General features: G+C 40.6%; 2 protein-coding genes across 2 annotated transcripts in view; both read right to left on the bottom strand.

Moving 5' to 3' along the window:
- Nucleotides 1–8152: 8152 nt before the first annotated feature.
- On the bottom strand, nucleotides 8153–15848 carry ATP5MG (ATP synthase membrane subunit g). The gene is made up of 3 exons (XM_052652794.1): nucleotides 15703–15848; nucleotides 9824–9984; nucleotides 8153–8354 (listed from the first exon to the last, which is right to left on the bottom strand). Exons 1-3 carry the CDS (start codon nucleotides 15752–15754, stop codon nucleotides 8256–8258), a joined length of 312 nt encoding a protein of 103 aa, XP_052508754.1. The 5' UTR covers nucleotides 15755–15848; the 3' UTR covers nucleotides 8153–8255.
- A 2033-nt stretch (nucleotides 15849–17881) lies between these two features.
- UBE4A (ubiquitination factor E4A) overlaps nucleotides 17882–26533 on the bottom strand; it is a 37571-nt gene continuing 28919 nt past the window's right edge. Inside the window, exons 17-20 of the mRNA XM_052652667.1 lie at nucleotides 24577–24757; nucleotides 23959–24106; nucleotides 22440–22597; nucleotides 17882–20853 (exon numbers count right to left, since the gene is read on the bottom strand). Of these exons, the coding sequence (XP_052508627.1) occupies nucleotides 20724–20853; nucleotides 22440–22597; nucleotides 23959–24106; nucleotides 24577–24757 (617 nt within the window). The 3' untranslated portion in view covers nucleotides 17882–20723. The remainder of the gene's footprint in view (nucleotides 20854–22439; nucleotides 22598–23958; nucleotides 24107–24576; nucleotides 24758–26533) is intronic.

Here is a 26533-nt window from a genome sequence, read left to right as displayed (position 1 = left end):
AGATGGAATGGAAACTTTAGGTGAGGATTAAGGTCATGGCCAAGGTACAAGAGGAGGAAGTCTGAGTTAATTATAACCTAGGTTCTTCAGTCTTAATTCTAGGAAGCTGTCCCTTAGCTAGATGGACAACTTGTTGATTGAGAGATATTCTCAGAGGAGGTGGAAGCTACCAATTCCTGTATTCTGAGATCAATTTCCACAACTGAAGATGTTAGCATTGAAAGACTAGAATTTATTGTCACTTGAAGAAGCCCTTTGAGTCACAAACATTTGGTTATTTTCTCTCCAGCTATCATGACTGTCCTGGAAAATGTCCCAAAGGTAATTTTTTTCAAGGCAGGTTGAGTAAGGCTGTTTTGATATGTTTTTTACTCTATAGTACAATGCATGCATTATGCTTAATTTATTCTTAGGCTTAAAAAAATACCCACTGTATATCTTTTGGACAATTAAGGTAAAAAACCAAACAAACAAAAGCATGAGAACACAGCCATCACTGCACAAGGCAAAGACTTCATAACCTGTGACACAAAAATGTAAGTCTGCTTTAAAAGCTGCATTTATTAATATCTCTAATGGGTGCAGTTATACACCAAGTTTAAAAACTGGAAATTTATTTTGAAACATGGGTAGAGACCTGGTAGTTAAAGGATCACTGGTTAATTTGACTTTCAAAATAATTAGGATTAGCATTTAGCATTTTCTCTTTAGCCCTATTCTCTTCTCTGAGTTCTGTCTAGTAACATCTAGAAAATCCTGTTGCTTAAGACCCAGGAAAAATTATGGGACTCTAAAACAAATGATACATTATGAATCATCACTTCTTCCTGCTGAAGTTTGAAGTGTCTCACATGAGTTAGAGTTCAGATGTAAGTTTGTGAATAAACACATAAAAAGCAAACCATCCCCCTCTCCCATTCCTGCCCTCACGGTGCAATAACCAGTTTAAATATTGGAGCATAGAGAGGATGTAGTTAAGAGTTAGGAAACCAGGAATCAGGTCCTGCATTCCAGTTCTCTAACCCTGATTCACTCATCTCTGGCCAACGTTCCACTTCATTTCATTCTGCGCTGAAAAGGGAGGAGAGTAAAATTTTAAAAATTTCTAAGCTAAGGGGCTCCTGCTAACTTGCATAAGGCCTTTGCCTTAGCTGAGACTGGCGAATAAGGGAAACATGCAGCAATAGATGCCATTTTAAGAGAAAAGAAAAAGAGTGCTGCTGTGTCCTTTATGTAGGCCTTCCCATAGACAGCTTTGAGAGCCTTGCTTCTCTTGCCAGTCTTCAGAGGCAGCTTTCTTCTGGGATGGGTGGATGGGGGGCCAGATGGTGATGGTGGAGTAAACAAACTCCAGGGTCTCAAATCCAGAGCCATTTGGCTTGAGTGTTTACCGTCAGTGCAGTGGGGTGAAATTTGGAGCCTCCAGTGAAGTGGAAATTAGTTTCCCTCATGTAGCAGTAACGTGGCTATCATGCAATAAGGCATCCTTCTACTAGCAATATTCAATATTCAGATGAAGTCATAACAGGATTCAAAGTAAGGCAATGATGATCAAAATATCACTCTTGATAATATTTACTTGGCTAACATTACTTTAAAAACAAAAACAAAAATCCTGAGCTTATATGGCTTTCTTTCTATGCCTCCACCTGAAAGGTCATTAAAGACGGTAACCATTTTTCTACCATCACGTTGGAATTCACTGTTACCTCAGAACTATATTTATTCACTTGTTCTATTAACTTCCTTACCCTCTTGAGATCTAAAGTGAGATGACGTCAAGGTAAAAATGTAAGTGATCCTCAGGGGAAACAATAGCCATTTTAACAAGGAGGCTGTAATTCACAAACCATACAACAGTGTTTTAATTGCTTTTGGATTTGACAACCCTGACTGAATGTATCACAACTTCGAGGCTCTAAAGATAACCTTTTTTACTTTATGCCGTAAGTTCAACATATAATTCCTATAAAAGTCCTTTCATAGTTTGCATGTGTAAATCCTACCAGGAAGAGTGTGGTGCTACAAACTTAGGTATGATGTGCTTCTTTCAGCTCTATGAAGGATATAAATCCTGAAAGGCAGGCGTGGCAGAGAAGGAGGGAGTTAAGACGATCAGTGCCTAAGAAATTTCTAGGATTTTCAGATTTCAGGCTAGGTCTTCTGTAAAGGAGCTTCTGCTGCCATGCTCTCATTCTTCCCTCCGAGGCCTTATGAGAAGGCAGTCCTGGGTTAAATTAACCTTGCTTGGTAGTGAAGGTCTGCTAATCAGAGGTCCAAATCTCTGAGGTTCAGAGTTAGAGGTTGAGATGCAGGAGTGACTCAGCTGGCATCAGCTTTGTAGCAGTCTGAGCCTGCAGGCTTTCAGGAAATGAGTCCCCCAGGCCTGCATCTCCCTCTGTGGCAAACTGCCACTAAACTCTGCTGTTTATCAACCTAGCACCAAACACGGTAAGTTAGAGTTTGCTGATTTACTGTCTGAAAACCTATGATATACAAGCCAGATAGGTAATGTGATAGGCTAGGATTACAAAGCTGAATTAGATACTGTACCTTCCTTAAAAAGCTTATAGTTTAGCAATGGGAATAACAAATGTTAAATGTGTCATTAGGGTACAATGCTGTGTGCTATAAGAGGCCCAACAGGAGGGCAAAGGGAAGCCGTTTAAGAAAATCAGAAAAGACTTCTCAAAGTACGACAGAGAGATACAGGTAGAAAGAGGATAAAGGGAGAGGAAGCAGCATTTATAAAGGTACATATTCATTAATGCATAAATTAACTTATTAATCACATCTGTATTGAGTGACTATGTACTTAAAACTTGGGATGTATCACTGAACAAAACAGATTTTTAAAAATTTCTGCCCTTTTGGGGTTTGCATTTTTTAGTCAGGTAAATCAATAAACATAACAAACCAGTAAATCATGTGGAATGTTAGAAGTTGAAATTTTTGGAAAAAGGCAGGGCAGGAGAAGGGTGTTTGGAGGGAGGTTTCTGGCAATTTTAATTAGGATGTTTGGGGAAGCTCACACTGAAAATACTGAGTGAGGTGAGGAAGCCAGCCCTGGGAACCTTGAGGGAGAGCATTTCAAGCTAAGAAATCAGTAGTGCTAAGGCAGGAGTTGCCTGGTGTTTAAAGAAGCGCAAGGAGGCTAGTGGAGCAGCATGAGAAAGAAGGTGGAGGGAGGTGAAAGCCAGATCTTGTTGGGCCTTGTAGCCTACTGTAAGCCTACTCAGATTTAGCTTTGAATCTGAGCAAGGCAGGAACCACTGGTGTTCTGAGCAGAGGAGTGACATAATCTGACTTACCTTTTGATAAGATCACTTTGACTGAAATAAAGAATGGACCACAGACAGGAATCTTGGAAGTGGGAGGCCATGTATAAGGGCATTTCAGCAATCCCCATGAGAGGACAGCACTTTGGTGTTAGCAGCGGAGGTTGTAAGAGACAGACATATTTTGAAGGTAGGACTTCTTGAAGGATTGATGTGGAACATCAAAGACAGGAATCAGGGATGACTCCAAAGGTCTTTAGCCTGGGCAACCAGAAGGACAGAGCTGCCATCAGCTAAGAGGGAGAAAACTGTGGAGCTGGTTTGGGGTGGGAATGGGGAAGAAAATCAGGAGTTCAGTTTGGATATATTGAGTGTCTATTAAATACCCAAATGGAGGCGGAGAGGCATATAAGCCTAGAGTTCAGAGGAGAGGTATAGGCTAGAGCTATTATATTGTCAGTTAATATGTGTCAAACCCTAAGCCTAAATGAGATCTCCCTTTAAGGGAAGTTTTTAATGGAATGATTGCGGGGGGCGGGGCGGGGGGGGGGGCCAGAACTGAGCCTTATGTTTGGAATAGTTCGAAGGAAAGGAGACCAGAAAAGGAACCTAAGAAGTGAACAAAAAGCAAGGAAGGAGGAAGGCCAAAGGAAAGCTCTGGAAGTCTATCAGAGAGTGCATCAAGTAGGAGGAAATAGCTGAGGCCAATTTTACTGAAAGATCAAATGAAGTGAGGATTGAGAAGTGACCCATTTAATGTGTCAGAGCTGTTTCAGTGGAGTGGTAGATTGGAATGGGTTGAAGGGAGAAAAGGATTTGGAGACATTGAGTACTGATAACTCTTGAGGTGTTTTGCTGCGAAAGAGGGCTAATCTTGTGGGAAAAAAAATGGGTTAGATAATACGTATATACACTCTTAGGAACAACAGAATAGGGGGAGAAACTAATGATGCAGGAAAAGGGCAGACATGATAGCAGCACAGACCTTGAATAGAGGGACTAGCTTTAAAAAGGAGCATAATCTAGGCAAGGTGGAGAATATTTATGAGTGCAGATAGCAGTATGTGAGATGATGCTGTGGGAGTCAATGGAAGTTCTCCAGGTGTTTCGGTTTTCTTAGTTAAGTAGCAAGCCAGGTCATCAGCTGACACAAATCGTAGCCCAGAGAAACAGTGTGGTTGTCAGGTAGCGCTTAGCACTAAGCGCCTTCTTAAGGTTTTGATCATGAATATAGTGAGACTAGCCACCTTGACTGTTTCCGCCAGCTGCACTCAGCTACATGGGTGCAAGTACAGACTAAGACTAAGCGGATTTGGCCAAGGATGTGGTTTTGGCAAATGAATACAACAAAATGAGAGGCAAAGCAGTTCAGGGTTTAAGACAGTGATCCTGATAGACTACGGAATATAAACAAACTGGGTAAGGAAGGAAAAGAGGACATCAGGTGTGAGGGAGGTGTCTGATGGTCATGGTGCCTCCAAATTAATAGTTGGGCTATTAGAGGGAATGGGCTGGAAAGATAAGGAACAGGTCATCAGAGAAAGGGATGTGTGAAACAGAAACTGTGGAGTGGCTGAATTTCTCGGTAACGACAGGAATGAGTGCCCAAGGAAGGTGAAGACACAACCGCTGGACTTTCTAAGGGAACTGAGGATAGTTAGTTGGAAGCATCAGTTGCGTCAACAGTTCTAACTTCAGCATGCATCAGAAATTAGAGAGCCAGTTGAAACAGACTGCCAGATCCCACACCTAGGTTCTAGGTAGGGCCTGAGAATTTTAAATGTTCCCTTTCTCTGAAAACTACTGATCCGTGTATATGTTGAAATTATGCAGAATTAAGACAGAAATAGTTTTGTAGAATGACATAAAGTCAGGAGGAAAAATTTACCAAGAAATATAGAGCGGCCCGGTGAGTGGTAGAAAACTGACCATCAGGGGCAGTGGGGTACATAATCTGAAAGTTAAAGCTTCGAGCCTTATGGGGACTGGTTAGAAACTGTGGCTGAAACCCTGCTTGGTGCCAGAATGAGATTAAAGCAAGGCTAAGGAATACTGTCAAGGCTAAAGGCCTGGCATGTATTTTATCAGTATTTTAATAGTATCAGGGCCTTTCATTTCGCAAACAGGCCTGGTAAGGGAATCTCTGGTGGAATTGCTATCGTATTCATCTGAAAAGTGATCATGGTCATACCAATTTATATTTCAGTAGAAATGAAAACCACACTAATTAGGAAATATTAAGTCTCACAAAACTAGGTATCACTTTACGTAAGATTAGGTAGCCTGATATCTAATGGGACAAGAAAGCTTAAGAGCTTGATAGCAGGGCAAAGGACTGGGAATATACAACACAGAACTGTGATTCAATGGAGGGAAGTATGTAAGGAGTAAAGGAGGGGCAGAGACTATGTGGAATCACCCCTGGAGCCCAACTGTGGTCCCACTGATTATGGGATCCTAGTCAAATCACCAAGTGTTTCTGATGCTTAGTTCCTAACTTCTTAAGTGGGTCTACCATTTATGCCACGTGCTTCAGAGGAAAGCTGAGGGCTAAATGAGATAGTGCTATACAAATATGAAATATTTAAAAAAGGCAAGCTATACTGAGCTATCCTTAGAAATTTGGGAAGCATATATACTTCCTTCAATGCGTTTTCATTTCCTGTCCTTAACACAGCCCAATCCTTTATGTGGCATAAAGACACTTTTTGATCTGGTCCCCACTATCTCGGGTCTCACTTCATTACTCTCCTCTGTAATTGCAGTCAGCTGTACTGTGCTCTCAGAACAACCCCAAATGCACCAGATCTTCTCACTCACTAGTTTTGCAAGACTGTTTTACCTGCTCAGTATACTTGTTCCATTCTTCTTGGTTCTTACTCTTCTGGTTTACATTTTTAAAAAAAATTTTTAACTTTACATTTCTTTTTCTTTCTAGGTTGTTTTATCTTGAAGTGAAGTCACACAGTCGTGTCTGACTCTTTGTGACCCCATGGACTGTAGCCTACCAGGCTCCTCCGTCCATGGGATTTTCCAGGCAAGAGTACTGGAGTGGGTTGCCATTTCCTTCTCCTGGTTTACTTTAGATATTAGGTCCTCTGACCAGCCTCCCTTTGTTTGGGACTCTGGGTTGAACTCTTCCATTCACATCTTGTACTTTCCTCATTACAGAACACCACGTTACCCCAACTGTATGCTTAGAGTAACCAGACCAAGCTCTGTGAAACAGTTAACAGTCTTGTTCATGAATGTTTCTACCATTTAGCATACCTGGATTTAGGAAGTGCACCATAAATATCTGAGGTACACTGAAGTTGCCAATGGCAAAAACCTGACACAAAAAACTTCAGTCAAAGACAGCCTGAACAGCTCTGTGCTAGGAGGGAAGACATTTGGGGTTTAGGAGGTCAAAATTAACAGGCCTGCAGAAATGGCTGCTTCATGGAGTCCACTGCTATTTTAACACAAGAGAATGCTCTACATACACTGTTAGCCACCATACACCAGAGGCGTGCCAGATGGCAAAGGAGGAGGAAGTAGCAGTGAAGTGAGTAGTAAATATTTATTTTGAGGACTTTCTGGTGTGACCATGTGGTCAAAATAAAATCACATTACATACCATGAATCAACTATGCTCTGCAGGTTCTTACTAGTGCCAGTGGACCACATAATACCTTTAAATTAAAAAAGTTAATTGCACTACTCACTCACACATGCAAGAGAAACTCATGAAAATCACCGTTATTGTAGTAGGGTTTTCTCAGTCTTCTGCTATGCATATTTTAAGTTACTGAATGCTTTTGAAAAGAGGTGGTTTCAGTTTTGACCACCTGCAGTAAGCTAGGCATTATCTCACAGTTCAGAGTAGCAGTGTCTCCGTGGAGAGTTCTTGCCTATTATGAAGAAAAGCTCTGCCCTTTACTGGCTGAAGCAGCAGTGTTCTGAACCAGCTGGTGAATTTGGGATTGACTGGATAAAGGTTCAATACTGTTAAAGGATTAATACTAAATTGTGAGCCATGCTTTTCCAACATGCAATCGTTTTTTGGTTATCAACAGCTGCTATTCCATGTTGTGCAGTGGCTGCAAGAAAGTCACCACAGATGCAGAAATGTACCAGTGAGCTATTCATAGATGATAAGAACCCCAGGAAATGCCAATGAATGATTAAACCACTCCCAATCCTCAATAAAATGGCTCCAAGATAATAGACTTATACCAATCACTTACATTTATTTCAGAACATAATATACTATTTAGGCCCAAGGGGAGTACTAAATCATAACCCTGTTAAATATCTATAGGATGTTTTATTTTTGCAAAGATAGGTCCTTAAAAACTGGATAGATTAATAATACAACAAATATCAAAATCAGATGAAAAATACATTATTGCTTTCATTCACTCTGTCCTAATGTTAAAGATGTTACAAACATACACAGATTATCATCATGCTGTTCTTTTGGGAGGCTATATTCAAGCTGACAAGGTGTTGTCAAAGGGATCTTTCTCTGATTTTTGCAAAGAAAAACAGCCCAAATTGTATTCTTAATGCTACGTGATTTAACTGTATCATGCTTGGCACACGGTATTATTATTTCTCCTACTGGAGCAAGTTCTCATTTTCTCAAAGCCTTCCCCCCAGCTTTTCTAGAAATAAAGCTTAAATATCATTTATTTCAAGCTTTCAGAATAAAGTTAACCTCATTTATACAGGTACCAGATTGGTATACTCATGTATATCTTTTCCAATTGCAGGCTACACAAAGGCATGCATTTAGAACTGTATTAATACATTAAGGCAAAAGACAACCCGACTTAATTTCAAGACAAATTATGACCTTCCATGTAGTGTTTGATAGAGAAAACACTGACTCTGACACATTGTCTTATTTTATTCAAATAGCAGTCTGTTCACACATGGTCCAAGAACACTTGAATAATAAAGCAAATATAATCACATGTTAAAAATTGGTCTTCAAACATCATAGCCAATGATGCCACGCTTGCCTATGATCTCACCAACATAAAACCACATCCACACCTCAGTGGCCACCAAACCATTCAGTAGAGCTTCCTGAAAAAAGAAGCACAAATTTTAATGTACTTTTTTTTCTTATATATTTAAAACTATTCTTTTCCAGGATTAAGTGACAGAGAATATAAGGATGCTATTCAAATTAGAGGGCAGTTTTAGTCAAAGTCAAGAATTACTGATGTTAACTTTAACTGCTGAGAACCCTTGAACTTTCAATTATGTAAGGTAAGTAGTCCAGAGCTTATAAATTCTTTCAAAGCATTCTTTGAAGACCTGAACTGACTTAACCCTTTCATTATTAGTTTATGAGACACTTTATGAGCCCTGAAACAACCCACATCCTGGAAATAGCTGCCACATTTAGAAAGGGCATTCATATGAAAGGATGGCTATAGGAAGGCAAGTCTCTGAACAGACATTTCTGTCTGGCCAAAGAAAATCTGCTGCAAGATGAAGTATTCTATCTTTCCCTTTAGACATCATTTTTATTCATTTATTATTTGGTTTAATTCTTTTCAAGTATTCAGCAGTTACTCAGTTTCACAGAAGAGTATTTTAATGCCCTAAAAGAAAATGTACAGAGTTACAGAAAACAGTGTTTCATACAAGCACAAATATGGATCTTGAAACTAAAGTTGAAAAACAAAAACTTTCCACAACAAAATTGGGCCTTTTTCTTTTAGCACCTGGAAGTGAATTTTCCCCTTCAAATGAAACCAGAAATACTGGAAATCTCTTGAAAAACAAATATATTTTCTAGAACGCAGGTTCTAAAGCCAGCAATAATTTATTTAGGCTTTTTGTATCCTGTGCTTAGATCAAGCAAACATAAAATCCAAGTTCTAATTCTCTTTTGGCGGGGGGTGGGGGTGGGGGTGGGGGGTGGGGGTCAGTCGTGGTGGTTGGGGGAGTGTGCCGAGAGGCATATGGGATCTTAGTTCCCTGATCAGGAATCGACCCTGTGCATCCGACACTGGGAGTATGGAGTTTTAACCACCAGTCTGCCAGGGAAGTCTGCAGATTCTAATTTTATAGTTTTTAGGTTTTATCTCCACCATTCATATCATATTATATGCTTCTAGGTTTTGGTGTTTTTATGTCCCGTGAGTGTTAGTTAGCTGATTGTGACATAGTCCAAGAAATCTTTTGGCCAAATTGGGGAAAGTTTTAGGACTACAGACAAAAAAGTACAGAATCAACAAAGCAAGTCATCCTATTTTAATGCACCAACCCCAAATAGGAAACAAAAAATAGCTACCCAGTAAAAAAACCACTTCTTCATTATAAAATTATTAAGAATATAAGACATACAACAGTCCAATTATTTCAACCCAGATGACAAAGTTAGAAAGGTAAATATCTTTCTCTGCAGTCAAAAAAGAGATCATCTCTCATTATGCTGGTTCCAGCCTCACTGAAAAATACATATATTAATCAAAACAATCAGAGAAATCCCAAGGGAAGACATTTTCTATATGCACATACATTTTCATTTAGCCCATAGTTACCTTAACAGTGAGCTGTTTGAAGCTACCAGTTTTAGCACTGTTGATAATTTTTTTCAAGCTCTGAATTGCTGTAGGGATCTCAGCAGGGGTTGGAGGAACCAGCTCAACCTTGGCATAGTACCAAAACGTGGCCAATCGAGGCTTCGAGTAAGTCACAGCAGCTGGAAAACAAAACAAAACAAAAAACCAGGATGAACTCACTAGAGACCGAAAGAAGCAGATGTGTGGGCTGGACACAAATATTTATTCATGCATCACATTCATTCACCGCTTATACCAAATGTGCACCCGGTGTGAAAAGTCAAAGCTGCTCCCTGGTAACCAGAGGCTTTTAAAGATACAGAACACCTGTGTCACAAGCCAGTTCAGTCAGGCAGGAAGCTATAAGCACATCCAATTATGCCAGGACCTCACCAGTGGCCAGTACCAGAGTACTGGTACTTCATTTATTAATGGCAAATCTAGTTAACTACAAAGTTACTAGAAGTTGGATTCAAAAACAAGAAAAGAGCAGCAATGTAACTGTATTTTCCTGTAGAGACAAGAAATTGGGGGGGAAGTGGTGAAGGGGAGGAAAGAAACTAAGTAGAATGGCATCCTTAGGAATAAGATTAAAACTTGTCACAATATTGGCCACAAATCCAGATGGAATTATACCAATTAGTACCCATTTTGGGTATCCTCATCAATATGTGCTGGATTAACAAAAGCACAGCTGCTGTTCCTTCAAAATACCACAAATAATAAAAATAAAACCTACATGTATTGTTAGGAGCAGCCAAAACTTGAATATGTTATTAAGCTGAAATTCCTCAGTAATAGTAAACAGTATTTACTATTGCAGGAAAAAGGATTTTTAATGAGGTTAGATGGGACACTATGGTAGTGATTCAGCCGGAGAAAGGTATTTTACAGAAAAAATTACAAGACAGCATAATAAAAATTGCACAAATACATAAGCATCCATCAAGTGTCTGCTGTTCAAAGACTGATAATCCAAAGCTCCTGGCACTTCCCCTATTATTAACTGCCTGTATTTAGGTATTTCACTACTCTTAAAATTACTATCTCCATCATCCCCTGGCTTAGGGCCATGGGTAAATCTTTAAGCAGACACAAAGCTGTAATAGAGAATTCTAAATAGAACTGCCAATACCAGTAAGATGGTGTTATCAAGGAGAACAAAGTCTTAACAGTCAACAAACTGTCTTTAAAATTATCTTCAACACACAGATACAACACTCTTAAAAAATACAAACAAATCAGTACAATATATAGAAACACTGTACTTAAGTTAGTAAATTTGCTTCTCAGGGAGCACAGGTTAAAAAGTTTGAGACTGCTTTTACATGTATACAAGGGATGAACAAAGAATAAGTGAATGAATGGTGGATGATGGCAGCTAGGTTTCTTACTAAAATAGAGGGGTTTTAGATGAGGGAAAAACATATCCAGTGGTACTGGATTAGAGTTGGAGACATTCAGTATGAATTCATGTTTAGTTGACATACAGGTGGATCGATATAGAAACAATTACAGTAGACCCTTCAACAACATGTGTTTGAACTGCGTGGGTCCACTTATATGTGGATGTTTTTCAATAAATATGTACTACGGTACTTCATAATCTGAGGTTAGTTGAATGAATGGATGTGCCACTGTGGATATGGAGGGCCAACTGTAAAGTTATATTAGGATTTTCAATTGCATGGGGGTCAGTGTCCCTAACCCCATTGTTCAATGATCAACTGGCGTTGTCTACACACCCATGGGTGAGTATACAGATGGTCCCCAATTTCCAATGGCTCAATTTACAATGAGAGTGATACACAATCAGTAAAAATGAATCTTGAATTTTGATCTTTTCCCAGGCTAGCCACAGTGGGTACCATACTTTCCTGTAGTGCTATTTCAATGGTGGGTACTGGTAGCAAGCTGCAGTTGACAGGCAGTCATGTGTTATGAGGGTAAACAACCAACACACAACCATTCTGTTTTTTCACTTTCAATACAGTACTCAATAAATTACATGAGATAATCAGATTTTAAAAAAATAAAATAAAAACAGGCCTTATGGTAGGGGATTCTGCTTAACTGTAGGCTAATGTAAGTATTCTGAGATCAAGGTAGGCTAGGCTAAGTTATGATGTTTGGTGGAATAGGTGTAACACATGCATTTTCAACTTACAATATTCTGAACTTGTGATAATTTTACTGGCATGTAATTTTCTTATTAGTAGAGGAATACCTACATATAGATACCTCCTTGTCCACTGTCAGGGCCTACAGGCAATGATATTCTAGTGCAGCCATCCCCCCTTACCTGTGATTTTGCTTTCTAGTTTTACTGTCTGTAAATATTACATGGAAAATTTCAGAAATAATCCCTAAGTTTCAAATTGTATGCCTTAGTAGTATGATGAAATCTCATGCTGTCCCTGCTCCATTCTAATGTGACATCACAATGCCTACATCATGCTCCCCACCTCATCCCATCACATACACATTATAACATCTCACTCACAAGAAGGATGAGTACAGCACAGAAAGATTATTTTGAGAGAGAGAGAGCCCATGTCCACACTTTTATGGCAGTGTTGGTCGCTCAGTCATGTTTGACTCTTTTGCGACCCTATGCACTGTAGCCCGCCATGCTCCTCTGTCCATGTGATTTCCCAGCAATACTGGAATGGATTGCCATTTCCTTCTCCAGGGGATAATCCCGATCTAGGGATCGAACCCAGGTCTCCCACATTGCAGGTGGATTCTTTACCTCCTGAGCCACGAGGGAATTCCTGTGGCTTGAAGCCCTGAAACCCTGTATCAGAGTATTTTATTATAATTGTTCTAGTTTATTATTGTTGTTAATCTCTTACTGTGCCTGATTTATAGATTAAAATTTATCATAGGTATTCTGTGAGTAAAGGGTGATAAACACAGTCGAGTAGCAAGGAACATACCCAGTATCTAGATCTTAGCCTCAAAATACAATTGTCCAATAAAAGGAACTAGGGGTCCTTGGAGAAAGGGCAAATTCTAAGGCTGGGGCAGGAAATACACAAGTCTGGGAAATTTCCTGGCAATCCAGATGTCAGGACCCAGTGCTTGACGGGGCCCAGGTTCAATCCCTGCAGGGGAATTAAGATCCTGCAGGTCATTTGGCATGGCAGGAGAAAAAGTCACAATTATCTCACAATACTAGAAAAGTACAGGGGGATGTCAAAGGGGCAGAGGTGCCAAACTGACAGGGTTCTCAATGGCCAAAGCTGGAACAATCTGAGCAACAAAATAAATAATGTACTACTGGAGGTACAAGGTATGAAATAAATGTACATGAGTCCACACAGTATGGACTGAACAAATATTAACAAATGGGGAACAGACATATCTTTCTCATAGAAGAAATTCTATTTAAATATATGTAGATATTCCCTCCTATAGGAGAAAGAATCCTGACTCTGCCTCCCCCAATTTAGCTATTTTCTTCTAAAGAACAGAGTATGGAAAGGAAAAAATAGTATCTTTAGGAGAAACCTAGTGAAACTGCCTTAAGTGATGAGAGCTAACTGTACTAGTGAGCACGTATGGATATCACTTGTTGATGCATCCTGACATGTGATTAGCGGGCTTCACATCCGTGGTATTCTTTCTGAAAATCCATAGCTCCATGGAGCTTCCCTGGGGGCTCAGTGATCAAGATGCCATGTTTCCTCTGCAGGGGGCACAGGTCTCCCTGGTCTTGGAACTAAGATTCCCCCAGGCCACCAGGTACAGCCAAAAAAAGAGAAAGAGAAAAAAGAAAAAAAAGTCCATAGCTCCAGACTCATCATGACAAAAACACCAGACAAATCCAAATCGCGGAACATCCTTACAGGATAGATACCTAGACAGAGACCTACATAAATACCTTGAGACTGTCAAGGTCATGAAAGGTAAGGAAAGACCGGGAAAGTGTCACATACACAGGAGACTAGGGAGACTGACAATTCATTGCACTGCAGTACCCTGGATTGGCTCCTGGAACATAAAGAGATTAACTGGAAAAGCTGGTGAAATCCAAATAAAGTCTCCAGTTTAGTTAAGTAGGAAAAAAAATAAAAACAAACATCCCCACACTCTATGACCTTTTTGGGGGAAGTCTGATGAAATAAATCACTTATTTTTGTAAGCTTCTTTGTCCTCCAGGAGAATTAACAGATAAAATCAGTAATTTTTTTTAGATATTTAACATTGATACCACAGAGTTAAGTGACAAAGCAAAATGCAGCTCCACTTTAACATTCTGGCCCAGCTGAGTTCTCCTGAGTACTTCTGAAAGGATAACAACGTTTATCTTTACATTATTCATAATAATAGAGGAAATGGTTGATATAGTTCACAATTAAAATTATCTTCACATTACTTTTCTTTTTGTAAATTATTATTAAAATTAGTTTGCAATTCCCCAAGACGCTCCACCAAAAAGATGTGAAAGCCATGGAAAATGAAAGTGAAGTCGCTCAGTCCTGTCCGACTCTTTGGGAACCCGTGGACTGTAGCTTACCAGGCTCCTCCGTCCATGGGATTCTCCAGGCAAGAATACTGGAGTGGGCTGCCATTTCCTTCTCCAGTGAAAGCCATGGAAGGAGGGTAAAAAAATCCATCTGAAATCTGTGATTATAAATATTAGCCTCAAATCATCCATAAAGTCCAAATAATGAAGCCACTACTACTTCTTGTATTATGTAAAAAAGTAGAGCTTTATGTTAGTCAAGTTGCAAACGTAAGTTCTTTGGTAAAGTGTGTAAAATGACAGTAATAGTAGTGGACCATGGGTTTCTGTAGAAGAGGATCAAGTATTTACAGTATCTGACACTGTCAGGCCTTCAGTAACTCACTGTTCCACTGCTGATGACGAAAAGGGAGGAGACAATGAATAAGATACCGACCGCAGTAAAATAGGTTCAAAAATTTACACGTATTAAAAAATTCATTCTATTCACTTTTATAATCAAATCTGAGCGAAAGCCATTCAGAGATGTGCTTCAACTGCTTACTAGAATACAGCACTTACAGCACATCTAGCGAAGAAGCTTCCGTCTGCTTAACTGATCTCATCTGGGGGATAAAATGAATAGCTTGCAGACAGAAGAAACATTTACTGAGAAGACTACTATTCTGGGCTGTGACTATTCAGGGTTGTTCTCCAATACAGCGTTCCACCAGTGAAGGACGCATTCAGCTTTTTCAGAGTATCCCCAAGAGCGCTAAGCAGTGATAATAAATATTACTGTTTACACATATCCCTTTCTGTGTTTACCGGAGCAGGAATACTCGACCGTAACGCTCAGTTCCACCTAAAAATTTCCTTAAAGGGGAAGCATTTCAGTATCTGGTCAAAATAAAAAGCAAAGGCAATGTTTCGAAGGTCATCCATCCTTAGAAATTCTGCAGCCTTCCAAATACTCCAATGAGAAGCAGACAAGCGGATGGGACCGTATTTCCATGCTTTCACGTGTTTCTGCCCGCCGTCTCCCTCGCTCTCGCAAAAAAGCCATCCCTTCCGTATTCCTCCTCCTGGAGGTCGAAGGGCGTCATGGCGGCTGCAGCCGGGCAACTCCGGCTGTCTGCACATTCCCTCCCCTCACGGTCGCGGTCAGAGTTCAGAACCTCTGGGTAGCAGAGAGAACCCAAGCCGCAGGCCTGGCCAGCGGAAGGGTAGAAAAAGAACCGCAAATCTGTCTTCTCCCTCACCCCGCCGCCCCACCCCCGCCCCAACCCCTCCACTTCAGGCCCGGCCAGCGGCGGCTCCCTCCGGTCGCTTGAGTCCTCTCCTCGGACCCTCGCAGGCCTCCCCGCCCGCCCGGCTACCCGCGCCGGCTGGCTGACGTCTCGCTCACCGTTGACCAGCGCCGGGGCCTTCTCCGCGAGGTTACGGACAAACTGGGCCATGGTCCTAGGACGGAGAGCCCGTCACCCCGACTGGCCGGCTGAATGTCACCCGCCTGGAAGGACCTGCCACAGGACCCCGGTCCGCTTCCAAGGTCAGGCCTCTCCTTTCCGTGCCGGTCCGAGATATTTAGGTGTCCCACTGTCTTTCCGGCATCCAGTGGGCCAGTTTCTTTTCTTTAGTCACAGAGGAGAAAGTGGGTACGAAAAGATGAGATCAGAGAGCACGTAAAATACAACGGAGTTCCGCGAAGAGGCAGGCATTTCTCTGGGCAGCCGCTCGCAGAGGTCCCGAAGGCCGGCGTGAGCAGAAAATGCGCATGCGCCATGCGCCTCCCGGGCAGCCCGAGGCGCAGACCTGGGGTTTTTGGGGTGGGTTTGCAGCTTTTTTGAGAGAACGAGACGAGTTAGGGCCGGAAGGCACCGCTGCAGTTTTTCTAGGCCAACGTACTCGTCTTACAAAGGCAGAGAGGGTCCTAAACCAGACACGTAAAGTTAGGGGCGGAGCAGGCGCCACAACTTGCCACCTCAGCCCATTGCCTTTAGTTGACCTTTTGTAATCCCTGTCTCCCTTGACTCCGGTATCAGGATTGGAATCCAGTTCCCCTCATTCCCTAACCAGCTGCAAGGAACTGTGCAGATACAAGGGACAAAAAATCACATTTACTGAGGGCCTCCAGTCTGTCAGCCTTTTTGGAATTTAAAGAAAGCCTGTGTGTTAGGTAGTGACCTCACTTAAGACGGGCATTGGTAAATAAATGGCTACAGAGCTAGTGAGTGGCAGCGTTGGGATTTGAAAAGGTGGCAATGGAAACAGAAGAGGCATTAGTACAGGATTATGTGTGGTGCTGATGTGGGAAGGTTTCTTAGAGAAGGGGATCCTTGGGTTGATATACAGTGGAACAGCTATGTACTACAGAGCTGAACTTTGTGGTTAATATGACTGGAAGAAGATATACATAGGGATGTGGCCTTCGATGAAGAAAACAGAGTAAGTAATATACCCGGGGAAGCGTAAACAGAAGTAAAACTCTGATTGATGGAATAGAGGTGAAATGAAAAATCACAATGAGTCAGGACAGTGCTTCAGCAAAGGAGTGATTCAGTTGCCTGGTACTCCAGAGAGGTAAAATTAAGAATTAGAAAATTGATGTAGCTATATAGAACATTAACTAAAGCAGGTTCAAACAATTAGGACAGAAGCCAGAGTGAATGAGTAAAGAAATATGGCCATAAAAGGATAATGGTCAGAAAACCAAATATGAGTGATAGGAAAATCAATGGAGATTGAAGATGGAGAAGTGGGATTGACAAGATTCTGAATGAGACCGGAAGTAAAGTTGGAGTGATTAGCCTTGGAGTCTTGGGGCCTTTTCCACAGATGGGATGATGAAGTTTGAAAGTGGAAATTCTGCAGGCTATGAAGTAGAAGGCAAGGTCAGAGTGTGAAGGGCAAGTGGGAGGGTGGGAGAAAATTTAAGAGGTTGAAATTTGGACTAGCTGTTGAAGTTAAGGACACATAGAAGGGTTGTTAGGGAACATCAGGGACAAGTCTGCAGTTGTACCACTCTAAAGATGGTGTTATTTTTCTCCAATAGTAGTCTGTGGCTGGGATACTGGAGCAGAGGGGAATGCTTGGGTTAATCTGGGCTGAGGTTTTGCATAGCAGGGGTACAGAAACAAGGGGCAAGAAAGTGGAACTTGATAGTGAATGATTAGAATGAAGGACCTGGGGGACTTCCCTGGTAGTCCAGTGGTTAAGACTCTGGGCTTCCAATCCAAGGGGCAAGGGTTCAATCCCTGGTTAGGGAGCTGAGATCCCACATGCTGCAGTGTGGCCAAGGCAAAAAAAAAAGAGAAAAAAGACCTGGGCTTTAGGCCAGATGAAAAAAAGTGAAGCCAAAAGTGATCTGCTTAGGAAAAAACATGCCCCAAGACTCATCTGAAGATAACTCCAGGGTCCAGAGGCCTGGTAAGGCAGGTTAGGTCAGCCAGCCAGACATTTGCTACCACCTTTTTTAAAAAAGTGATGTTCAGAGCCCTGTAAGTTTTCAGAGGGATTTCTGAAACTGCTCCTAGGTTTTTAATACTATAATAAAGGAAATGATAACAAAGGTTTTAAGTCAGATGTTCATTTATTAAATACAGGCTTTGAACAAACACCCCCAGGCAAGTTTGACAAGAAGTAACCTTCCTGGAATGTTTCAAAATAGTTATGTTGATCAAGTTTTATTTCAATCAATCTTTTTGTCATTTTGTTCATTTTCTTTGTTTCCAGGTTCTTTTTCTCTTCCTGTTTACCAGTTAGAGCATGTGCATTATTTCCTCACATGACATCAACAGTGCAGCATCAGCCTCTGGCTTGTAAAGGCACCCAGTAGACTTATGCTCTGTGCAATGGCTGCTTAGCAACCAGCATCAAATAAAGTAATGAAGCTTTTGTAGAGTGTGATACCAAATAGCAACTGGCACCTTCACCTGCACCATTAAAAAAAAAAACAAACCTTTGAAGTTTCTTTCGGTTTTCACATATCCATTAAAAACTATATTAAAAACAAACAAATCCAGATTGCTTGATAAAGCCTACTTAAATAATTTTCCAACTTTAGTATTACCCTCTAAGTAAGCAATACTAGAGCTGATTAAAGAGTCTTCATTTTTCTATCATACTATAGCAAAGTCAACACATAAAGCCAGGTATGTCAGAAGGTCTGCTCTAATAGATTTAGAGTTTGCTTCTGAGTTCTAGACACCACCACCCCTCTTTAAGCTTCCAAGTGTCCATATGCACCATGTTGTACCAAGAGAATTTTTTAGTCTCATTTTTGGGATGTTCTTGAATTATGTCAAGGAAAGGAAAAAGGCACAGAGGACACTTGGTTTCCTTACCCATAGTGGCCTTAAGCTATGCACTTGCCTTTGTGATGAGTTTAAACATATTCAGCAGCATTCATGGTGCTATAGCCACTCATAGAAAGTTTCAGGAAAAGAGCTTTAAAGAAAAACTGCCAGAAAAGACTTACAATCTGAAGACTTAATACCGAAGTGGAATACAGACACAGATACAAGAGGCAGCATAAGGTTGTTAACTAGAAAGCTGCTGGGAACAGCTGCCTTCTGAGGTTTTGTGCCCACTTTTTCCTTCCTTCCTTCTATAAAACTCTGGTCTTTTCCTCACTTCTTTTAAAAGTAAAAATATCCTATTTGATTGGGTTTGGAATAAATGCAAGCAGATTGAAGCTTATTTTATACAGTTCATTCTCAGCAAAGTAGAAGATAATAAATAGGAAATAAAGCTCATTTTCAGAAAATAAACAAATCCTGTCAACCTGTGCCTTAGAAGCCCAGGGAACACACTGAATTACTATCATACGTTCTGGTATTTTTAAGGGTCCTGGACTGCCTTTTTCACTTATAAGCACAGTGACAGGCAACATCTACTTTTTATCTAGTGTGGGATGCCCTCTAACTTCAGAGTTTCCTGCTGGAACCATCAAAAACACATCAAGGACTGCTTGTAACAACTTGAATTGGATTACCATAAAACTACCGTCTTATTTCAAAGAGGCTATGGTTAACAATAATGTCTGAAGTGAAGCGATGACCTCTACTTCTAGATCATATCACTCTTGTTAGTTGTATTTTTGAGTTTAGAGGGATACTGGTATAGACAGTCCATAGGGGAATGAGACTTACTCAGCATATTAAGCTGCACGATTTAGTAGGGAGCTCAAGCTCAACTTGTAAAGTGAGGGGCCCATCCACCTGCTAAATAACTATATAGGGCTAAGTGGATATTTAAAATGGCTTGTGGACACGGTTGTGCTCAAATTCCTATTCTGTTAATTGATGACCTAAGGCTGAGTTAGAAGCAGCTCTTATCAGGTCATGAGCCCAAATGAACATAAACTATATACATTTTACAGTCTCGGAATTTTGTCTAGAGTAAGTGTTAGTAAACAGGCCACATACTGCATACATCTTACCACAGAAGAGACAATATAAAGTGGTTCTCTGTATTACACTAGGCCAATATAAAAAAGTACATGGTATATATATATATATACTGAGATACACTGCTGATATTAGTGTCTTGAAATGACATGTCTCATGGTTACAATAGTTGTTGCCTAACTTTTCTACACAAGCCTGGTCCTTGATTTCCAGTAGATAAAAAGGGCCCCAACAGCCTTTATTCACCTTGGAGTTTTCTGAATAAAGTGTCAAAACTGCAAATTTGTTCTAGCAATCCTCCTAAAAATATTATAGGGCTAAGTTTTCTGTGTAATGACAACTCCATGGAGGAGTGTTTGCCCTCCAAGGTATCTCTGAGTTACAAGAGAACACAAAACTGAGAGCTACCCACCGAAGTTGCGTAAGATTCCTATTTCCATCTCATCGGTCATCTTATTAAAAAAATCTACTCAAACATCAAGGTATCTGCTTTTATATAAAAAGTTATTCTGTAACAGTGTAGAGCTGTAACAAGGAAAACGGCTGGGTCATGAAGTCTAACTAGTAAAAGTACCTTGATAACAGGACTTTCTGATATCAGCTGTCACTGAAATATGTGATATCATATACTTAAAAGCAGTGCTCATCAAAGATGTTTGAGCAGTTCTTGGAGAAGAAATAGTAAGGAGGCGGGAGGTTTTAATAGCTGAAGTTAATATAATTTAAGGTAGGAAAAGGGAGAAGGAACAGGAAGAGAGAAAAAAAGGTAAAAATTAGTGATGATTTCTAAATGTGGTGATGCTATAAGAAGTATAATTTCCTGTAAGCTAGGTGCGCTGTAAAGTTCTTAGGAATTTTAATTATCATAATTTGAGCAAGAGCAGTTCTCTAATTCAGTAAGGGGAAAAAAAATAAATAAAAGGCAAGAAAAAGGAAAGGAACAGAACCAGAAAGAGAGAAACCACAATTGTTTATCTACACTCTGGGGTTGGTTTTTGGTTTGCTTAGGTCACAGTATTTATTCAAGTTGCTCCTTCTGTTGTTGTTTCCTCTCTGCAAGCCACCGCTGGATTTTTTCTTTCAGTTCTGTGTTTGGCCGGATCTGGTCCATGGTGAGGGGACTACGGTTAAAGGGATCTGTTTGGTCACTGGGACAAAGAGAAAAAGGGAGATGGGGTTATTTCTGTAAGTTCTCACATCCTCAGCCAAAAACAGAACACCTGGGCATCTCACCCTGAGACTGAAGCTAGAGGGTATTATTATGATTCTGAATCGAGTGCTAGCTTGAGGTTAGAAAGAATGAGATAAGAGAGAGTGTGATTTAGGAGAGGTTTCTTTGCAGATTATTTACTTACTTTGTCTCTCTGCTTAACAAACATTATCTCAACATTGCTCTTCAGATGGTGTGTGTGTGTGAATGTTAGCTGCTCAGTTGTGTCTGACTCTGTGACCCCATGAACTGTAGCTTGCCAGGCTCCTTTGTCCATGGAATTCTCCAGGCAAGAATACTGGAGTGGGTAGCCATTCCCTTCTCCAGGGGATCTTCCTGACCCAGGGATCGAATTTGTGGCTCCTGCATTGTAGGCAAATGCTTTACCATCTGAGCCACCAGGGAAGCCCTGCTCTTCAGATGGTATTTGATTCCATTTCCCTAAGACAGAGACCCTGGACAATCATGTCAGCATAAAGAGCTGTTTGGAGTTTTAGTGACAGATTCCTGAAACAGTATAGGATGTTAAAGGATAAAGCTTTGTAGACTGACACTTGGTTTAGTTAACTGACTGCTCTTTAACTAATGCAGATTATGGCTTCCTCCCAGGTAAGATGATTTATAACATATTTTAAAGGCTAATATATCTTCTTTCTGTATTCTGAAGCCACAATAAAAATATAAATTCTCAGTGACACTTTGGAAAAGACATACTGCCCAGCAAAGCATCATGCATATAGTGAGTGCTTAATCACAGACCATCAAGCAAAAAAATCCTTTTTTCCAATATTTAAAAAATATTATTTCCCTAGATCTGGGTCAGCTTATATAACTTCATTTTAAATAGGCAGAGTCTCCCAGTACCCATTTCTATCTAATGTTGTACTTAGAGGAGATAGGCTGAGGAAAACTTGAAGTCACCATGGCTGTCTTAACAGCTGGAGCAGAATGTTGGAAAACCCATATGATGAGTGTAAAACCTGAATTAAAAAAAAAACAACAACCAAAAAACCCCAACAACCTGTCTTTTATATTTTTACAACTAAAAGTGAAAGTTGCTCAGTCGTGCCTGACTCTTCGAGATCCCATGGGCTATGTAGTCCATGGAATTCTCCAGGCCAGAATACTAAAGTGGGTAGCCTTTCCCTTCTCCAGGGCATCTTCCCAATCCAGGGACTGAACCCAGGTCTCCCACATTGCAGGTGGATTCTTTTACTAGCTGAGCCACAATTTCAGGTCAACTTATACTCCAGGTTGATTTTATAATAAATATTGATAGGAATTATTTCCTTGAGGAAGAAGAGGTAAGGTTAGCGCCAGCATTTAACAGTGTCTTATATCGGATGTTGACATCCTTAACAATCACGTGATATACTTCTACCAAAATGCCTCCTCCACACAGCACATTAATAAACTAACAATCTGGGGTACCTACTGGGTGCACAGTACTGTAGTGGGAGAAAAAGATGACAGCAGACAAAGGTACATGTGTACTCCTGAGGCTGCTTTTGGGGGCTGGCTCACCTGAGCAAATGTCTGGCAATGGTGGATCTGTCCACAGTCACTCTGGAGGACGGCAGCACCACAGGGTCAGACATCAGTGTGCTCATGATGGGGTCCAGGAACTCATCGCAGGCATCAGCATAGGTCTCCTCTTCCTGCTGTTGGAGGTCTGCTAGGGACTGAGCATAAGAACCAGCCAGTTAGGGGGAATTAACAGAAGCAGCTGAGTTCAAAATGCTCCGTGACGATTCCCTAGTCTTAAGGGGTCATTAATAATCCTGTACAGAGACAGGAATAATTTTTAGCTTTATGGGCTAAACAAGCCAAGATGGATATTACAGGAGCAAATTTAACATTTAGCCCCAACTCTGAAACTTCAGTCAGTTTGGCTCAGCTGCTAGTAGTCATGACTGGAAAGGAGTTTAAGTGTTAACAGGGAACAAAACAAAACAAAACACCACAGACAACATCCATACTTCTGACAACAGCTCTGTTGTAAGGGGATGCGAGGTTGCAGGGGTTCTTATTTGCATAATTACAGAGTCATTCATGCAGTCTGTGTATGAAAAGCAGTTTCCGGTTTTAGGTACAAACAGGTATAGGAGTTTAAAAGTGGCTTCAGCATTTGATTCCTTCATGACTCTAGCTCCTCAGGGATCCATCTGCCTAAGCTCTAGGCAAAGATGAAGCCCAATTCAATAAAAAAGTAACTCAATGAAGGGAAGACTGTTATCAATTAGGAAGGTTTTCCATTAGACTCTGCCATAATTTTTTCTTTTTCATAATTGTTAATGAAGCTGCTCCCACCAAAGGGATTAGCTGAGTACAATATAGTATTATAATCTTTAAAATGTATGGCTATTCCTATATAACCCAATTACAGAGAACAGAGAAAAATCAACAAAAATCAATGACTAGAAGCTACTAATCCTGAATTTTATTCTAAAAAGTTCTGTGTTAATATCACAGATTTTCAAATCTATTGGTAACCCTGTACAGAGTTTTCATAAAAACAACCTATTAAAAACCTGTTAATTCTTTTAGCTTCTTATTTTTCTGTTCTCACCTTCATATTGAAAAGAATATTACTATTAAAGAATGTGGTCGTTTTACTTATTGACTGGCTAGGAGGATTCATTCATTTATTTATATTTTCTCAACACAATGCACTTTTCCCCCATGCTGCTAAGTCGCTTCAGTCATGTCCGACTCTGTGCGACCCCAGAGATGGCAGCCCACCAGGCTCCCCCGTCCCTGGGATTCTCCAGGCAAGAACACTGGAGTGGGTTGCCATTTCCTTCCCCAATGCATGAAAGTGAAAAGTCAAAGTGAAGTCGCTCAGTCATGTCCGAATTTTAGGGACCTCATGGACTGCAGCCTACCAGGCTCCTCCGTCCATGGGATTTTCCAGGCAAGAGTACTGGAGTGGGTTGCCATTGCCTTCTCCATTTCCCCCATAAAGTTGGGTAAAAAAGCAAAACAGCTGAGTTGACAGTATGATTTTTATTGAACATGCTAATAAGCAAATTATCGTCCTCACCTTGATTCTCTCTGCTAAGTTGGTGAAAGCCACAATCATATTCCCAGGCTTATTTATTTTCTTCAGGACTCGGACTGTCTGTGCGAAGAGAGTTGGGGAGTAGGAACGGCCGTCTTTGGGCACAGTGGCACAGAAATTCTCCTCGTCCCTGGAAGGTCAGCATCAGAGAGAAACTAAGCATCAGAGGGTAGATCAAAGAGGGCAGTAACAGAGGGCTTGAGGAACAAAGTACCCCATCACTTAGGTATCATGAATGTTCTTTTGTTATAGAATGATCTCTTCTAATTTTTAGGAAGGAAGTCTTATCAAGTATCTGGTGACCATAAAAATATACTGGTTAAAAAAAAAAAAAAAGTACTGCTTTTCCAAACAATGAAACAATCAGTAAAGTTTACCTTTGAACAGATTAAGGCAGAATGCTGGAAATTCTAAATAACATCCCACAGGTCACACGAAATCTAATGATTTAAAACTGCAGAAGACTACTTTGTCAGCCAACTTGAAACAAATCTTTTCTACTTCCACATAATTATCAGCTAGTTATTTCATTCTATTAGCAAAACCCCCAGTTAAAACATGAGCAACCCCTCTGGCCTGCCCCATTTAAATCTCAGGTACCCAAGATTTAAGTAGATGGTGCAGATATCTGAAACGAGCTGCTGGGGTTTGAAGTCAAATTCACTGAAATCCTTGACTTTTAAGGCCCCCATCTTGGGGCCAACCAGGTGCTGCAGGAAGTAGTTCAGCATGGAGATGATGCGCTCGGCCAGGAAAGGATGCACAAAGAGGGACTTGATCTCTGGAAAAAAGCCAAAGCCTGTGAAAACCCAATCCACTAGAAATCTTCAACTTACTGTGTCCTAGAGTTTTACTTAGAGACCTCTGGGGACTGCTTTCTTTGAAATACATTTTCACTGCAGTAATATTAGCAAATATTAGATAAGCAAAGCAAACAAAATACAAAAACCACCACTCAGAGTAAACACTAGTTACATTTTGCTAATATGTGCTAGCTTTTCTGTCCATATTTACACACACATACATTTTTAAAACACAGTGATTATCACATTATATATACTCTCTAACTTTTTTCGTTAACAGTATCATAAATATATTACCATTTATAGGTTCCGGTGCCACAGGCCACATGTGGCTATTTACATGAACTAAAATTAAGTAGAAGACTCCAGTCTCTCAGGTACACTAGCCACACAGCAAGTGCTCAATGGCCACGTGCGGCCGGCAGTGATAGTACTGGACAGTACAGATTTACTATTTCTGTCCCATAAAGTGGGCTTCCCAGGTGGCTCAGTGGAAAAGAATCTGCCTCCTAAGCAGGAGAGGTGAGTTTGATCCCTGGGTTGGGAAGATCCCCTGAAAAACGAAATGGCAACCCACTCTAGTATTCTTGGCTGGGAAATTCCATGGACAGAGGAGCCTTGCTGGCTACACTGGGGGTAAAGAGTTGGACATGACATAGCAAATAAACAACAATCATATACAGCACTATAGGACAGTGATGATTTATACCCTTTTTAACAACCACATATGACTGCACCATGAATTATTTATTACTCTTTGTTGTTGGATATTATGATTGTTTTAAATTTTTTCCTGTTAAAAGTATTATACTAATTGATGAACTTCAATGTGTATACATACACCTTTTAGACTTATTATATCCTATAACAAATTTGTAAGAAACTGACTGCTAGGTCACTAATTCCAAAATAATTACACACATATATGCCAAGTGCAACAAGCCAAGTAGAGTACAGCTTGTTTAGCATTGCTGGTTCTTAATTTTTCCATTTTAGTCATTATATATTGACTCTACTACTGGTGAAAGTTTAGTTCATATTCTTGTCCCTCTTCTCCTATTATGAATTTCCCTAATATATAAGCAGATCTTTGGAGAAATAATTTAGATTTTTTATTAAGAGCATGAAAATATCACTTACAGCAGAGCCACACAGTATTCTAAAAATTATATAACGTAATAATAATAATTATATATATATATATATACACACACACACCTTTTTTTGGCTGACATAGCAAGATACTTTATTGGAAAGGGGTGCATGGGCAGAGAGCAGGAGGGTAAGGGAACCCAGGACGACTGCTCTGCCATGTGGCTCACAGTCTCAGGTTTTATGGTGATGAGATTAGTTCCTGGGTTTTCTCTGGCCCATCATTCTAACTCAGGGTCCTTCCTGGTGGCACATGCATTGCTGAGCCAAGATGGATGCTAGGGAGGATTCTTGGAGGGGGTAGAGCAAGTGGCATCTCCTTTTGACCTTTCTCAAATTCTTCCGATTGGTGGTAGTTTAGTTCCGTGCTCCTTACCAGGACCTCCTATCATAAAATAACTCATGCTAATTCCTACTATGGTGCCTGGACAGGGTAGGCAGATTCAGTCAATGTGTTTCCCCTAAGAGCTCCCAACTCAGAGACTTCATGCTCAAGATACTTCTTGGGAATTGGGGCAGAGGTCTCTTTGTTCTGTAACTAGTTTCAGCTGACTGCTGCTGCTGCTAAGTCGCTGGAGTTGTGTCCGACTCTGTGCGACCCC

Source organism: Budorcas taxicolor, chromosome 15 (genome assembly GCF_023091745.1).
Source record: "Budorcas taxicolor isolate Tak-1 chromosome 15, Takin1.1, whole genome shotgun sequence".
NCBI classification, from domain to species: Eukaryota; Metazoa; Chordata; class Mammalia; order Artiodactyla; family Bovidae; genus Budorcas; species Budorcas taxicolor.
This window is presented reverse-complemented; position numbering and strand designations above follow the sequence as displayed.

What these genes read in the sequence shown, in the direction of transcription:
- ATP5MG (XM_052652794.1), bottom strand. Translation starts at nt 15,754, where the DNA reads ATGGCCCAGTTTGTCCGTAACCTCGCGGAGAAGGCCCCGGCGCTGGTC. An exon ending in GGCCCCGGCGCTGGTCAACG is followed by an intron (nt 9,985 to 15,702) that starts GTGAGCGAGACG and finishes TTTGTTTTCCAG; the next exon opens with CTGCTGTGACTTACTCGAAG. An exon ending in TCAAACAGCTCACTGTTAAG is followed by an intron (nt 8,355 to 9,823) that starts GTAACTATGGGC and finishes TTCTTTTTTCAG; the next exon opens with GAAGCTCTACTGAATGGTTT.